This window comes from Micropterus salmoides, unplaced genomic scaffold, assembly GCF_014851395.1.
Source record: "Micropterus salmoides isolate LMB-PRFRI ecotype aquatic unplaced genomic scaffold, ASM1485139v1 Ms_hic_scaffold_8, whole genome shotgun sequence".
NCBI classification, from domain to species: Eukaryota; Metazoa; Chordata; class Actinopteri; order Centrarchiformes; family Centrarchidae; genus Micropterus; species Micropterus salmoides.
In genome coordinates, this window is record NW_024044570.1 from 37,261,674 (window position 1) to 37,279,065 (window position 17,392).

A 17,392-nucleotide genomic window follows, 5' to 3' on the forward strand; every position below is an offset into this window, starting at 1 on the left:
CTAGTGTCCTGCAGGTGGAGCAGTGGAAAACAATATAACACACGGTTATACTGCCAACCACCTACTACACTAGCATTGCGTAGTGATTAGGCCTAAATTTAGCACGTGGTATGCACTACGTAGTATGCAAACAAAAGCAAAATCTGAAGGATGCCAAAAAAGTGTTCTTTATTCAATGTGATGGCCACAACAACTGGTCAGTGATGAAATGGCAAACAGCAACATCCCTTTGTCAGTGGTGGAAGTGGAGGAACATACATACCTAATCACCTAGTGTACTGCAAAATCAATCAATTTAACAGTTTCATGCTGCATACTACTGTGAAAAGCAGCATGCAGTATGGAGTACATACTACTATGGAGTGCATACCCCCTGTTGTATGTAGTAGGCGGTTCCGAATATAGCCTTTGTATTACACTGGCCATGTACAGTAGTGACAGCAGCACGTCAGCAGCTGCAGTCTTTCATTTGTGCTTACACTGGACCTGTTCACACACAGCACTTTATTTTGACAGAGCTCACAGCCCAAGTGGAAAGAATACACTGTAGGAGTGGTGGGAATCTCACCTCAAATTATTCTACAGGTCCCAATTTGATTCAGATTTTAAAAATAGATGAAGATGTGTAGAGTTTCTGCTGTCCTGATGTCAGCAGGGAGCTGGTTCCAAGAGTCTTGTATAGTAAGGGAGTAGCAAGCCGATTTGCAGTAGCAGAACATTGTGGATGGGCTTGGGCGTATGGATGTAGGATGGTTCTGAGCCATTTGCTGTACAGTAAACTATCAGTGTCTCGAATCGGGTTTGAGCAGGTACCGGTAGCCAGCGCAGGGTGCAGAGGAGCAGTGTATTGTTGGAGAACTTGGGTAGGTTGAGGACAGCTGAGCTGCTGCATTCTGGATGAACTGCAGAGGTCAGATGGCACCTGCAGGCTCACCAGCAGGAGTGAGTTATAGTAGTCTAGGCGCAAGATGACAAGAGCCTGGACAGGAACCTGCACCACCCCCAGAGATTGGGGCTGCCACCTGGGTTTCAGACCGGGGACAAGACAGAATTAGTTGAGTGTCATCGACATAGATGTGGGTTGGAGGACATCTACTCCAAGAATTCTCCAAGAGGACCTGGTTGGCGGTAGGGCATAACAATGTTCAGTTACACTGGATAAGTAACAGACAGTGTTTAATTCGAAAGAATAAGTGGGAGCAGGTAAAGAGACTATCTCCATTTGTGGGGATATTAGCCAGTGTGGTCCAAGTCTCAGTGAGAGCAAGAAAGAGATGAACTCAGTCTAGCAGTCCCACAGGCCTCCTGTGACAAGATGTTTGGTGTGTGGGGTGTGGGTGGGGTAAATAACATTAAAGAGGTTATCATGAGTAGATGCATGGTCTACATCATCTATGAGTAGAGTGGTGTACAGGAATGGAAAGTATAGCTATAACGATTAGGAGAAAGTAGCTAAGATACTTAGCCCTGGCAATGTTAGTCCGTCATCTCAATGCTTCACCAAAGGACTCCTACAAAACACTTAGCTGCTGCTTCAACCAAGGAGTGGCCTTTTAAACACAAATGCTAATTATTCAGTTGGTGTTGTGTACTAACCACACCCCTTGTTATTAAGTTATTAAATCTAAAATGTGCCTTCTTTGATGACGAACTGTAAGTAGCTGTAGTGTGCGTGCACAATCTGGCACTGTGCTCCAATAGTTGAGTACTGCCATTTCTGGTACATCAACATAACCTTAATAACTAATGTTATTGCAATTTTTTTCGAATCTGTAAGTGATTTAGAATAATATAAGAATGATGTGAACAATCTTTTTTTTTGATAAAACCTGTGTATGTGATTTTCTTGTGCGACAGTAATGGATTACAGTAGGATATGGTAGGTAGCATGTCAAATCAATTTCAATTTCTGTTTTCCCTGGAAGATAGCTGTGTTTTCTAAAATGAGCAGATTTGTCAAAACAGATTTTCATGTGGATTATATTTCCACACCGGTAAAAAAAAATTTCGTACAGCAGGAAGAAGCCATCACTGCACACTACAGAAAATGCCTCTGGTTTTAGACAGTGAAGAGAAGAATTGAGAGAAAATTCCAATATATCTCTGTTTGGCATTTTCACAGTACAGCCCTCTGCTCTAGATGAAAAGTGCCCTGAGATCACTTCATTATGATTTGGCGCAATATAAATAAAAATTGAATAAGCAACCTAAATGATGAACAGACAGTCCCATGCACACACACACACACACACACTCCAAACTCATCAATTAGTGTGTGTCAGCCACTGGACCAGAGCAGAGAGTTGACAGGGGTTAATGAAGTTATTAGCCATGTGAAAGGAGAGAGAATGGAGGATGAGCGGAGTGACTGAACATGGGAGAGGAGACTGGGGTTTTAATCTCCACTCCAATGAAGGACAGGGATGCAAAAAAAGAGGAATTAATTTATTTGAGTCAGGCAAGCGACTTACAGCCACTACGTGTAAGATTTACCACTCATGCTTATATTTTTTCCTGATCTTCCAAAGACAGATTATTCCAAGGGGAGCAGATTTAATGTTTGACACAGGCTGAAATTTAGATGATTTAAGTGATATATAGCAGAGTTTCTTTAGCACTTTATCTAAGAAAAAATATCCTATGTTACATTCGAAGTTGTTAAATCTTTTCATGTAATGTTATGTAATGTTTTCAGTAGGAGTTGGCCAGTACAATCACAGTGTTCTGCAGGTGTCTCGTGGAAATAACAGAGGAGAGTGTTAGGGTCCTTTCACACCTGAAATTCCGCACCAACAGTTCCTCTTTTCATATATTTGATATATTCTGTTAGTATTGGTTTAGTTTCAAAATGCATTTATGCAAGCACAGTAAAGAACTTCACATGACAGACTTGCGTCATGTCGTCATCATCTGTCTGGGCCGCGTCTCCCTATACTGACATTGATTGGTTTGTAAATGAATGTGCGTCTGACATCAGCGTGTTGTCAGTTCTGCGGGTAGCTTCGACAAGAATGTTATGTTATATTTTGTGCTTCATGGACTGGACTGCTACTTAAAAAGTTCCACAACCAGAAATCGAAATGGACTGGATCCCAACCCTGATTTAATCGGTCTGCTGTTGAACTGAAACACTATTGCACCTCAATATAACACTTAAAAATAAAAACGTGATGATAAAGAGCTCAAATATTCTAGAAGAACTGAATTTAATTTAAGCTTCTGCCAATTTAAAATATGTTTGATTAAGTGTATCCTTTGCATTTTTGCTGTTGTAATTAACTTTGAATTAATAAAACAAACAAAAAAAAAACTTTAACAGGAATGATTGAGTGAGGAATGAACAGATGCATATCCTTGCCACTTTATTGTTATTATGGTATTACAACCCTGCAGCACCAACTATATTAGAGACTAGTTCAAATAGGCCAAATAAACTTGTTGTGCAAACATTATACCATTGAGACCAGAGAGGTGAGTGGACGTCTGCTTCAAAACATGTGCTATGTATAATTATGTCCTTATATCAATGCATTTCTCTGTGCATTTGTTTGTTTGTTTACACAGTAACCACCGGACTTCATGTCAATAGTACATTACCTCTTTTTGTCGGACATCTGTTTGGACCGTGGTCCAGGGGAAGTTTCACACCTGTAATGTTGGTTCGGATCAAACGGAAAAGTCTGAACAAACAAGGTAGATGTGAAAGCCCCTTTACTTAGCATTCGGGCTGAAAAGACTAAGGAGCAATGCTTTGGTGGGTGGTTGGTGAGGGTTTCAAAGTCCACTTTGAAAGTTATCAGACACCAAAATACTCCACTGTAGTTTGTAATACTATAAAAATGGATTACAGCACTCTGTGATCACCAGGTAAACAGTGGAATCGCCTTGTTCCTGTTAGAAAGTACACCAAAGATCAAAGTAATCAGCCATATGTCGGTTTTTGCTAAGAACGAGGTGCGAGCGCTGGGCACGGCGCTATTACATACAAAGTCAATGCAAAGACGCAGAGAGAAATCACTTCCCACTGGGTGGTGCAGTAGAAACCATTGCTGCTATGTGAAGCGTGCAATCATGCGATAAATCTCCTCCAACTCCTCCTCTTCAGACTGTCTGGCTGTCACCTACGGTGTTGGACTTCATTGCTTGACCCAAAACAAAGATGGCAGCCAGGAATCATAGCTTCCTGGTTGTTGGTTTATTTTGGTCCAGAAGTAAAGACGCAGCTTGTGAAGACTCAAATTCTACTTCATCAGACTTATCTTTAAAAACACAGAAAGTTTATTGAATGACTAGCAGTGTTGAGCCAGAGCTCCAGTATGGACATCCTCAAACTGAACTGAGTGAAAAAACAGAAACTGAGTTCATGAAGCTACTTCCTCAGCAGAGACCATCACCATATTCAGATTCACAATGACCTACATCGCTTAATCCTCAATGACTGCTTTCTGTGTGTGTGGCATGCACACGCCATTTGTAGGTCAGTGTGACAGAGGCAGTTGTTGTCGAGTGTGGTTGTCAGAGCGGCCAGAGCCTAGGTCAAGGAGGATGATGTGTGTGTGTAGGTGTGCGGAATGTTCTGCTGGATAGTTGGCAGTGCTGGTCAGCATCAGACACAATGTAACTACTGTCCTTCTGATGTTATGGGAGAAGAAGGGAGCACCAGAGGGTACATGGCCATATTTGGACATCCTACATTTGATACAGGCAGAACCACTATTCAATTAAACTAGAATTTATTTCAGAAAGCGCTCACAAACCTTCTTTATCATTCATCTTTTAAATTCAAAATCTCAATTCAAACTACAAATACAGTAAATAGTGAATGTATATGAAGGTCTCAGAGGCCGCAATAAGCCCAGGAAATCCAGAAGGACACTGGAAATCGTAGATTTTCCTTCCTCTTCTTTAAGGACACTTTAAATGTCACCCTGGTCTCCATCTACACTAAAGCAGTAGACACACAATATCTTTGTTGGGCTGATTATGAATCGGGTGCCACAACGGATCAGGCTAGGTTCAGCTGAGTCAGTTCTAGTTGATAGTTGACAGTTGGGAGATAAAATCATCTTTTGAGTGATAATCATTTGAGAATAATGCAGACAAAATTTTCTTCTTATCATCAAAACCCATGTTCGGACCCAAACCAGCAATGAAGGTCTCCTGTTAATAAGTATTATGGGACAGATCATCTCCAAAATTGCAGCTCTTGTTGGATGTTCACGGTCTGTCTACAATGGGCATGTGAGCATCAGAACTGGACCATGGAGAAAGACGGAGAAAGACGGTGGTCTGCTCTGATGAATCACGTTCTGATGAATCACGTTTTCTTTTACATCACGCTGATGGATTATAGTGGATGTTACTTTGACACGTACCACCAACATAAGCATTGTTGCAGACCATGTACACCCTTTCATGGGAACGGTATTCCGTGATGGCAGTGGCCTCTTTCAGCAGGATAATGCTCCCTGATACAAAGCAACAATGGTTCAGGAATGGTTTGACTAACACAACAATGAGTTCAAGCTGTTGACTTGGCCTCCGAATTTTTCACATCCCAAACCATCATGCATCTGTTGGATGTGCTGGACAAGCAAGTCCGATCCATGGAGGCCACACCTCGCAACTTACAGGACTTAAAGGACCTGCTGCTAACGTCTTGGTGCCAGAGACCACAGCACACCTTCAGAGGTCTAGTGGAGTCCATGCCTCGATGGGTCAGGGCTGTTTTCCAGCAAACGGTGGACCTACACAATATTAGGCAGGTGGTCATAATGTTATGGCTCATTGGTGTATATCCTCTCGCTCCTTGCCATAGGGCCCCACTGTTGTTCAAACACTAAACACTAAACACTTAACAATACACTAATTAGCCACACTGCTGCACTGGGTCATATGTTCCTTCATTTGACCTGTCAGAATCAGAATCAGAAGGAACTTTATTGCCAAGTAGTGTTTTACACATACGAGGAATTTGCTGTGGTGATCAGGTGCTACACGTAAACAAACATACAGTCAACATAAATAAATGTAGAAATATATAAATATGGAATGGAAGAACAACGTTACAGATATATACATGTGCATTATTCTGGGTCTGTGCCGTGCAGAAGTAACGCAACGCAAGACAAAATATACAACGACAAAGATCAACAATCAACAGAAAATATGTGCGACATGCCAGGTCTGAGCCCGACACGAGATGAAACAGTATTTACATGTGCAGAGACATTTGTATCATTTGCAAAGGGGGAGTGTCAGTGGGGGACCCGGGCCTTGTTGATGAGGCTAGTTGCAGACGGGAAGAAACTGTTTTTGTGGCGAGAAGTTTTGGTCCTGATGGGCCGCAGCCTCCTGCCAGAGGGGAGAGTCTGAATCAGTTTGTGTCCGGGGTGGGAGGAGTCAGCTGCAATCTTTCCTGCTCGCCTCAGAGTCCTCGAGGAGTACAGGTCCAGAAGAGAAGGAAGATTGCAGCCAATCACCTTCTCTGCAGAGCGAATGATACGCTGCAGCCTGCCCTTGTCCCTGGCAGCGGCAGCAGCGTACCAGATGGTGACGTGACAGACCTGGCTTTTCGCACATATTTGTTGTTAATTGTTGATCTTTGTTGTTGTATATTTTTATGTTGTCAGTTTATATATTTATATGTACACAATATTCTCTTCCGTTGCGTTACTTCTGCACAGACCCAGAATAATGCACAAGTAGTATCTGTAACGTTGTTCTTCCATTCCATATTTATATATTTCTACATTTATTTATGTTTGTCTACGTGTAGCACCTGATCACCACCTCAAATTCCTCGTATGTGTAAAACACTACTTGGCAATAAAGCTCCTTCTGATTCTGATTCTGTTGAAAATGCTTTGAGAAAATGTTTATTTGCACAATAAGAAAACATGTGAGTCGGCCGACTCCTCCAGATATTTGGCGTACTAGATATTTGGCAGACGTCGGCGATGTGTCAGAAATGTGTCAGGGAGCCGTTTTGATGCTTCATTGAGTAGTTCACACATTATGACTGGTAGCCGCCGATTGACCGCTGATTTACCCCTGATCACAGCCTGATGGTCAAGCTAAATATCGTGTAGTGTGAACTAGGCTTTAGGTTAAGTAATGACTTTAAATTGGTGTGACTGTGAGTGTGAATGGTTGTTTGTCAGGCCTTTGATTGTCTGGCGACCTGTCCAGTTGATGGGCCATAAATCTCCAACAAGACAAACAAGAAAATAAACATGCTCCACATACAGATACAGACCTCTGCTTCCTGTTGCAGAACTCTTTCACTGTCCTCCAGGTGACCCTTCAGAAAGTAGAGTCATGGCCTGCCCTGTGTGTGTGTGTGTTTGTGTGTGTTGGCGGTGCTGGGGGGGGGTTGGGGTAAGAGATAAGTGCTGATATTAACACTTGTTTGTTTTGTCTTCTGGACGCTGCTCCGACTGCACAGTTGTTTTCCGACATGGCCACCGTGCTACACATGACACAGGTTGCTTCCTGTTGCACAATTTGTTTCTTAACGTTTTTTTAAGGCAAGAGGGCAAGAGGGATCGACATTGCGGTCCTGTATCTGCGCCGGAAGTGATCCCTGAGTAGTAAACAGGCTTTAAACAAGCGCGATTGGCTCTTGCCTCTTTTTTCAGACATGGAAGATGTAACAAATGCTGGCTTCATCTATTTATGATGGTTTTCAGTCAGACAGTCTTTTATGTTAATGTTCCTTATGGCTTAATTCAGGAAAATGTACAGAAAGAACCACAGCTCTTGTGCCACATTGCTTGATATTTATCAATGGAATAAAAAATTTGAATATAGTGAGAGAGTGTTGGTCAGACTATACTGAAAGAGAAATCTGTTTTTAGAAACAGCAGCTTTTACATTAATCTGGTGGCATTCAGTTCAATAAAACTTTACACTGACTGAGTGTGTTCTTGTCTGGTTGGAAATGGTCCCAAAAGGCAGATGGCAATTTTATGAAATGTTGGTGTCACGTAGTTCTGCCCAGAAATATGAGAATGACATAATCGTTCACATTTTAACCTCTAAAATGTTTGATTTTCTATTTAATTTCTACTTTCTACTCTACTTTCTTCTCTTTAATTATTTAGTTAAACAAAACATCATGCATCACATATATATATATATATGAATATATAAACCTAAGATGTCATATTCTACATATCTTCATTTCAAAGGAACTTTATTACGCGGCTTTTAACCTTGTATAAGTATAATTCTTATATTTCTAGGAAATTCCAGGAAACTACGGGGTGATTTGTGGCCATGGGATACAGTGATTGCTTCAGGTTAGTTAGCAGCTGTTTAAAGCAGGGTGACAAAGGAACACCAATCTGAGGGTAAAGACAATTAGATGAGGTAATGTTGTCTTATGCTCATGTGCTGTACACTGTATGAGTGTGTCTCAGCAGCATTCCAAAGCACTGACCGTCCCTGGCAGCCAGGGGGAGAGAGAGGAGGGAGCAGTGGGAGGGCAAAGCTTATTTGCATGAGAAGAGCTCCAGGCCAATGGCCAGACTGGATAGAGGGAATATCAGGATCCAACAGGAAGTGACGTGTCGGGTTACACACTCCACCCTCTTTTCCTCAGGCAAGCGAGAGAGAGGGAGATCAAGGGAGAAAGAAGGGGCGAGCGCAGCAGAAGTAAATGGGCCAAGCAGCGATCTCATTCTTGCTGTGTGAGATCACGGAGCGGCAGAATGTGACGGGATCTGCTTGAATACTGAAAACAAGACAGAACAAGGCAGAAGGAGAGACACAGAGAAGAAAAGGAGGCAACAGAAGAACATAGGAGGGAAGGAAGGAAGGAAGGAGGGCGGAGGAGGAGACCTGGAGGAGTTTGGGGATCTTTTGGGATCTACTCTCCACAAAGGATCTAGTTGGCAAAGTGTCTCACAGGGGCTGAGCTACAGCCCTGCCCCGGAGTTACCACAGCCGCCTCACTGCAGCAGGGACAAAATGAACTATCTGGTGAGTGTGTGCTGTGTGTGTGTGTGTGTGTGTGTGTGTGTGAGAGAGAGAGACACTTCAGAGTGTGCATGCAAAATCAAGGGAGACTTGAAAATGTTAAGGGGGAGGAGGGGGGGGGGGGGAAACTGGAGTTAACATTTTCTCTGCAGATTCCTACCTTTTGTTGACTCTCAGCAGGGTGTGTGTGTGTGTGTGTGTGGTTTAAAGTCAGTACACAGGTCAAGGAGACTTCACTATCCTATAATGGAATGTTCAGTCTCAAAGAGGACAAAGTTGCTAAAAAATTCCCCTGTTTTGTTTTCTTAGAGTTTACAATAAACTCTGGTTATCTGTTGTTTCTTTTGTATGAAAATATTTAATTCCACAAAGTTAAAGACACTAAAAGACTTGCCTTTCTCAGGCCAGTGAATGTAGCAAAGAAATAAGAAATAAGTTAATAAAGAAATAAGTTTTGAAATGAAGCATTTCTAGGTTTCATATCTGAATACTTCATAAGAATTCAGTAAGCCATAAACCCATAAACCGCTCTGAGAGCGTTCCTCACTGAATCCTAAAGATACACTCTGCTGTTTTCTTTTAAACTTTCTTCCTTGAATGCATCACTACACAGAATCAGAACACAGAGCAGAAGGCCAGCGTCCGGTTTATGGCTCTGGCAAGGGAGAAAGAAAGAAAGAAAGAAAGGAGAGAAAGAAAGAGCCGAGGTCTGCCTTTCTGCTGACTCAGAGGAAAGTCGAGAGAAATGAAGGTTTTATGGCTAGAGGACAGAGGGAGGCGATCAGTCGGCTGAAAGAGGAAAATGCTTCAGTAAAACAAGAGCAGAGAGAGAAGGAGAGCAGGAAGAGAGGCAGGACGAGATGATAAATGCAAGTATTGAATATGACATTGATTTAGCAAAACAGAGAGAGAGACAGAGAGGACAGGGCGACTGGGGTAGAGAATAATGGTTTGCTGAGGAGGGAGAGCAAAGAAGTGAGACCAAATGGAAGGAGGAGAGAGAAAGAAAGAAAAAGAAGCTGGCAGCAACAAGGCCTGCGTCAGTGTTGGCCCACTGCTCATGTCATACCACTCTGTGTGTGTGTGGGGGGGGGGGGTAGACAGTGAAATACTGTGAAGCAGATCACAGTATGCGTAGATTATAATTACACGCCAGTAATTAGTGTGTAATTAATATTAAATAACATTCCATTGTTGTAGAAGTCAGAGGCAGCCATGTCAGAGCTTTCCCACTGACTGCACAGTGCTGCCATGTTGTGTCGGCTCATTCTCAGTGTTTATCACCAGCTGTGACAGCATGGTTGGTATTACTTTCACCGTGTGTGTGTGTATTGCTGTGTACAGATTCTGTCAACCTGAGAGCATCACAACCGTATGAGATGCAGTCATGGAACTGTACAGGTGTGTAGTTGGATCAAAATGAAGGCAGATTTCAATAGAAATGCACTGATTGTAATTTTCCTGACAGATTCCACTTTTCTAAGGTCTGACCTGCCGAGTCTGACTTTCTTTTGTTCTAAGAACTTTAATTGATGGCACACACAAACATTTTTGTAACTTTCCTTTAATGGACAATTCTTTCTTTATTAGAATCCCCATCAACACCATGATAAGCACTGTCTGTTCTCCCTGGGTCCATTCAAATGGATGTTAATTATAAAACAGTGACTATTAAATAACTTTTCCATTTGTTCCTAAACTGCAGCAGGTTACAGCACCTGCTACCACTCCAAATCACATCTCCAAATAAAAAGTGCTCCAGGTCAGGCTGCTGGACAGACTTTTCTGTACAAATACAAAAAGAACTGCAGTGTAACACGGCTCAGTGTTTCCACAGAATGGCAAATGTATGAGGGCAAGCTGAAATCCGGCTGACGCCGGTCTCTAGTTGTTGTTCAACATTCATATTCTTGCCAAACAACTGATCATTTAGCTCTCTTAGTAAGAATTCTCGGTGGTCCTCATTGTTACAGTATACGTTACTTAGCCATGTATTTCTCCTGACTCACTGACTGAGTCATGGAGGCCTTGGCTTATAACAGGAAGTCCCCTCTATCTCCTGCATGACAGTGGAGGATTCACACACACAAACACATTCACACGCACACATACTTGCCGTCCCTAGCCCCCCCAGGGTGTTGTTCTGGCTTCAGTGATTAGCCGCCGACCTCCATCAACCAAACCACTCATTCAAATCCACGGAGCAAGACGTCTTCACTGGCCCTGAGTAAAATACACACAGGTGTCAGCCAAAAGTCAGTCTGTCAGTGAAGCAGTGAATCAGCCAATCAGAACACAAGCCAGTCAGTCAATAAATAGTCCCTATGTTCTGTCATGTAGACACCTGAAAAATGTTTTCACTTTACCTGACTGTGTCCAACCACCAGCAGTCCTATGTGACTCATATATGCCGGGAACTGTGACTCAGTAGCAGAGCCACCTTTGACCCAGATACCGTGGCGTTCTGGGACACTGCAAAAAGCTCCTGAAAAGGCTTTGGAGACACAGGAGACTGAGAGTTTGGGGCATCAGCACCCAGTTTGGCCTCAGTGATCACTCTGAACATATGCGCCCGATCGCAAGGACGACACCAGGACCATCTATAAACAGCATAGACATTGTCAAGCAGTCAGGGCTGTCCGTGCTTTGGTACTAAAGGAGAGAGGGAATGTGACACAGTTGAACATGACGATGGAGGATTCAGTTTGAAATATGACTTTATTTATTGTGTCATTCTGACCAATAATAACAACGATATTTTAAATATTGGACTGCTGTTTGAGAAATCCTTAACTTAAAGTGATGGTCTGTCTTCTCTGCCACCATAGTAAAGGTTTGTAATGCTGTGTATGTCGTTTTTCTCTCATTGTTGTTGGTACATGGAGGTGTTCAATCATGGGAACTGAGCCAGATGTCAATTTCAAAAAGCTCATATTTTTCTCTGGCCAGACCTGTGATGTGAGCTACAGTGATCCAGTATGCTGCACGCAGTACGCTCTTATCTCAGAGGTGGAAATGGTGAAGAAAAACTTGCATTTTTAAAGGTTCATCTCCATCAGTGTGGGCATGGCCAATAAGGAAAAGCATTTATTTACACTGATTGATTAATTGATTTTAAGTGTCCTGCACCACATGATGCTCAGCCAGTATTGGCTTACATGACACTAAGCAACAGCAACCTAGATGGCCATGAAACAGTTCATGATGTATACTCTGTTTCTTATTTTGTACAAAATATTCAAGCAATTTTTTCCTTTAAGGTCTTGTCCGGGTCTGGACGGGCCATTAGAGAGGACGTTTCCATGCAAATCAGCATTCTTAGTCGTCAGTAGTAATTTCCCAGAATGTGAATAGACTGGACAAATTTTATTTCTTCAGTCATTAACAGGTCAGGTTGTTTTTGAGAATGTTTGATTGTGCTCATGTTTTTCAGCTGCTGATTTATCGAGAGATGGATTCAAAACACGGTGGTCAGTAGTTAGTACTGTCAGGTTCCTGGCTTGAATGCCTATTCTTCTCTTGTTCATGTGGGTGTCTTTCTGCAATCCAAAGGCACAACATGAGAGTCATCTTACTTAAACTTTCCTGATGTGTAACAAAATTATCTAAATCAAAGATGTTTTCAACCACTTACCATCATCTGTGTTAAGCTCAGACAAAACCTCATGAGATGAAAACTTAAGTTATCAGGTGGACCTTTAAGCTTAGATTATTTTAGTTCATTCCCAAAGGTCAAGGTCAATAAACGTCCATGCTGAACTACAGTATCTGGCTGATGAAATACTGGCCTATGAATAAATATATATTTTAATATATATAAATATCAATATCGGCGCTGTATAACTGGAGAATCAGGGTTTAAAAACATCACATCTATCCTAAGTGCTACGACTTAGTTGTTTGGTGTTTTGAACAAAGGTTAGCATCATCTTCTGGCAAAACTCATTACATCATGTGATATACATGTAACGAGCTGTGCACGTACAGTACGGCCCTGTCATTCTGTTCACTCCGTGGACGAGGGGGCTGTAACCATACACGCAGCACTTACTCCCAGTTCAGTCAACCGTGTTTGCAAACAGGTTGCACCTCAGAGCCCACATGACTGGCCTTACTAATATGGTAATGGTAATCCACTCAGATCATTTAGGATCAATAAGGAGGGTGCTTAAAGCAAGACTGGTCAATGCCATGAATGACAGGCCTGCTGTAGCCTGCAATAGGCACTTTATTTATAATATATTTTTAGTTTGCTCTATTTTTAATATTTAATTTACAAAGTTTTAACTACTGTTTGATATGTGTGAATGCACTGTTAGGTTTGCATACCCAATGGCAATAAAGGATTTCTATCTATTCCACCTGACCTACGCACCAAAAACAAGTAACTACAACCTCCACCGCAGGAACAGAAGCAGCAGCTGCGTTCAACATCTGAGCTCACAAACTATTAACATAAATGATTTCAAAATGCGACATGACAAAACATTTGTTCACAGAATCAAGTAGGAGTTTGTGCTCTGACATTTTCAGTCGCAAAAAAAAATATTCCCAATGTGAAATATGGTAATAAAGGTAGACTGCACGGCAGCAGCTTTGAATGAACAATTTATTCTCCAGGTCGATTATGCAGCAGGTTATTACGACCCATATTTACGTTTACGTCAGGTGACGTAGTAGAAAGAGCAGGACTTTCACTAAGACCGAGATTCGAGAAGTGCATGCACTTGGAGCCAAACATCCCCTGTTAAGCATCAATGTAAGGGCAGACTGAGGAGAATAAGCAACATCTGGGACTTCACTTTAAGGATTAAGGATCAGACTCAGGTGCTGAACCATTTGAACTGACTAATGTAATGCATGTTTCACTTACACCTAACATGAAACCTTCCAGGAGTTTTTAAATGAGGAGGCTCTCTTCCATAGTGATGAAGCTCAAAAGCATTCAGTGTATCAATGTGGTTACGACACTAAGGCTAAAGCTGTCTTGCAGATGTCTCGGAAGTCTCACTTGTGCTTATGCTTCTGCCTTCATGGTATCATGTTTTGCCCTTGGTTTCACAGTACAGTAGAGTACAGTTAGCAGACAAACAAGAAGCTGTGAATCACTGGATGTTTGCCCAGCGCTCAGTGCTGAATCATAGAGTCAACACTGCAGGCTCAGCTGCAGCTTTCTCAACAGATTCATCAAAGTGTCACAGTTCACCAGTGTGGAGATTTATGCCCCTGTGGTAACAGGAAACCATTTTAAACCAGGCACCTTTGGTTTGTTAACTTGCTAGAATTTCTAAATATTGATGCATTAATGCTTTTGCAGCTCCATGCCACAGTGGTTTAGAGCTTCTGTTTTTTGAACATTGTAAGATGAGGGCTTCAGCTCTTCATCATAGGTATGTTTTGAACAGAGATATAGATTGAAATCTCTCTGTCAGCCACTCACACACAGTGATCAGAGGGTGTGTAAGCATGTTTTAGCTCAGGTCTTGTGTAAGTGCAGGTTAGTAAAGCCCTTAAACTCAGGTGTGGACATACATTCAGATCTTCTTTTGTTCATTGCACATACTAATTTCTGAAGGTGTTGGATCACAGTTATGCCCCTCGATACTGCGGCTAAGAAAACATAATCTCATATTGTTTTTATAATGAGAGCACCTCCTTATTTAGAGCAGTGAAGTATGATGTACATTTCAAATCCCTTTTTTTGAAAGCTGAAAACATCACAGACTAAAGTTACACTGGCTGATTTAATTTGAGTGCTTGTTAGCACTGGCCTGGTTCCTCAAATAGTTCTGGTGTTTTGCCAAATGATGGAGAAACAGTCGACCAATCAGAGCTTTGTAGCCAAGATAAAAGCTGGGGAAGTCACCTTTTACCAAGCTGCATCCTTGAAAAATAGTGCCAGTAATATGACACACTCACATGAGATGGACGCAGCTGTACAGGCTGTGCTAAGTCAACTTACATAAATAACTAAATCAGTATATTTATTTGATCAGTGTGAGAATTGTGTTAAATGCTACAACCCGACCACAACTTCTGTGTCAACAGAAAATGACATCAGCAGGGTGGGTACGTGAGTCACTATTGATTAGTTAGGGCAAAACAAATACCATCTCCCAATTCCCAGACAGAAACTGGCTAACATGATGATGATGTCAGGCTAAATGAAACACAATGACAATTCAGTCTGATAAAATGGCACAACTAAATCCCAAATTGTGTTTTTCCTCACTTCATTTCTCGCTGTTGACTGCAAGGAGGAGCTGCTTTGAACCGGCCAACTATCTGTGTGCGTGTCTGTGTGTGTCTGGCAGCTATTCATAATTTCCTTACAGGGTTGTCTGTCAACAGGTTAAGCAACACTCAGGCCATGCCTACATGAGACTATCCTGTGCTTCAGGCTACACAATCCCTGCTGTTATTTCTGCTGTTAGTCACAGACTGGAGGCAGGAATTCTTCTGCTGGGATCATCACCCGTTAGAGCAGCAGCCTTAAGTAGCACTTATCAGGGCACATAAAGCTGTGGCTGATTTTGTTATATGTTTTAGCCCCAAGTTTAGCAGTTCCTCCAAATGTGTAGTTTCCAAGACCGAGCTGATGATATCCTCAGTTATTTTTCAGACTTGACAAAGCTCCGCCAGATCCACACAAGATATTATACAACTGTTTTCACAGGCTGAGCGCCAGTAAACTGCTCTTCATAGGTAAAATCAGTGGAGTGCCTCTTTAAGGTTCATGGAGTACCCTTAAGGTTCTTTAGTGTTGTTACGCTTTAGGTTTGATAAGCATGGGTAGTTAAATTTTTCTCCTTTGATGCCAAAAATGCAGAAAAGGATTACCTATTTTTTAAAAGTATTTGGATAATGAAACTCTCCACAGAAAGAAAATATAACAAATAGTTTCACACATGACTGCTCCCACAGAGCAATACATCATTTTAGCTTAGAAATGACGGATGACTAATACTTAGACTAGTGCGTAAACAAGTTGTAACATCAGTGTCCTCCAGCAGTCCCCGCTCCAGCTAGATGCCGCGTTGGGTGGAGGAGTCTTTCTGGTGTCGTACAAATCAGCCATGCACTCGCAGCTATTTCTCAAGAATAGCCTGACATGCCAAGACAGGAAAAGAGGGAGGGGGAGGGAAGGACGGACTGAAGGAGGAAGACGTGGATGTTGGCAGAAAGAGAGAAATAGGAGGATGGAGGGAAGAACATAAAGTGTGTGTGTGTGTGTGTGTGTGTGTGTGTGCGTGTGTGTGTGTGTGTGCGCGTGTGTGTGCGTGTGTGTGAGACATCTCTGGAATGTGAGGTTATAGGAGAGTTGCGTGTTTCTGTGTGTTTGTATGTGAAGTCTGTGGAATGCTGTAGTAAGTGGGGCTGCGTGTGTGACTGAGGGTGGGGGTGGGGACAGGGGGGCAGGTCCAGGCTCGCTTCAGCAACAGAAACATACGCCTCAGCTATCAGAGTATCTGCCGGTCCTGGTGCCTGAAAAAGGCTCAAAAGAATATTTAATCTTTATTCTCTCTCTTAGTTAACTCTCATGACCAGTGTTCACTGTTCATGATCAATGTGACTAATGGGCTGTTTTTTCTGTTCTTTAAAATTGTCCTAAATGTATTACCAGGTAGTGATACCCTGTGATGGAACGGTTTACAGGAGGGAGTAGTAGGAATGGTTTGAGTTGAGATTTATCAGAAAAGTTCTGATAAACAATACTGAGGAAAACATCTCTATCATTAATGTCAGAATTCAGATTATAATTTCAGAAATATAGACACTGATTAGTCAAATTAAAGATTAGTCAACCAACAGAAAATGAAGAGCTGCAACACGTGTGTGTCACTGTCAGCTCGCGTGGAAAAGATAATGACCTTAAATCAAGCTTAGGCGGGAGACTCGGGGAGACTGTGTTACAGGTAGGCTGTGACAATAACATGTCAAACATACTCTGGATGCAGTTTCTCCAATGTGAGGATTTGATCATTGTAAAAGAAGAACTTGGTAGATAAAAAATGTCAACAGTATACATTTTTGGCTGGGCATTTTAATCAAACATTTTATATATTCCTCCTACTTTATTTTATGCTGTGCTCTTCCACATGAGGTCAGAGATGTCATTTAAAATTACAGTAGGTGAGACAAGCAAAATAAACAAGACAGAATTTGCGCTGGGAAGGAACAAACCCGAAACAGTGCAGGTTAGTATGACGGGCCCTTGGGCTACACACTGTGCTGAAATGACCGCAGACTTTTTAGCTATGCTATAACCTTACGAATCACAGTAACCGCTTTCGATTATGATAAATAAGACAGAAGAGCAGCCTACTTATCAACAACACCGTGTCCTGGAAACTCACCAGCTAAAGCACGCACACACTTTAACAGCCACAAGCACATAGGCGATCAGACC

General features: G+C 42.1%; 1 protein-coding gene across 2 annotated transcripts in view; it reads left to right on the forward strand.

Moving 5' to 3' along the window:
• Positions 1 to 17,392, forward strand: part of bcar1 (BCAR1 scaffold protein, Cas family member) — a 90,072-nt gene that overhangs the window by 31,206 nt on the left and 41,474 nt on the right. Inside the window, exon 1 of one of the 2 annotated variants that reach the window (XM_038707191.1) lies at positions 8,603 to 8,985. The exons of the other annotated variant lie outside the window; for it this stretch is intronic. Coding sequence (XP_038563119.1) covers positions 8,974 to 8,985 — 12 coding nt within the window. The 5' untranslated portion in view covers positions 8,603 to 8,973. Of the gene's footprint in view, positions 1 to 8,602; positions 8,986 to 17,392 lie in introns of those variants that run through there. 2 annotated transcript variants of the gene reach the window in all.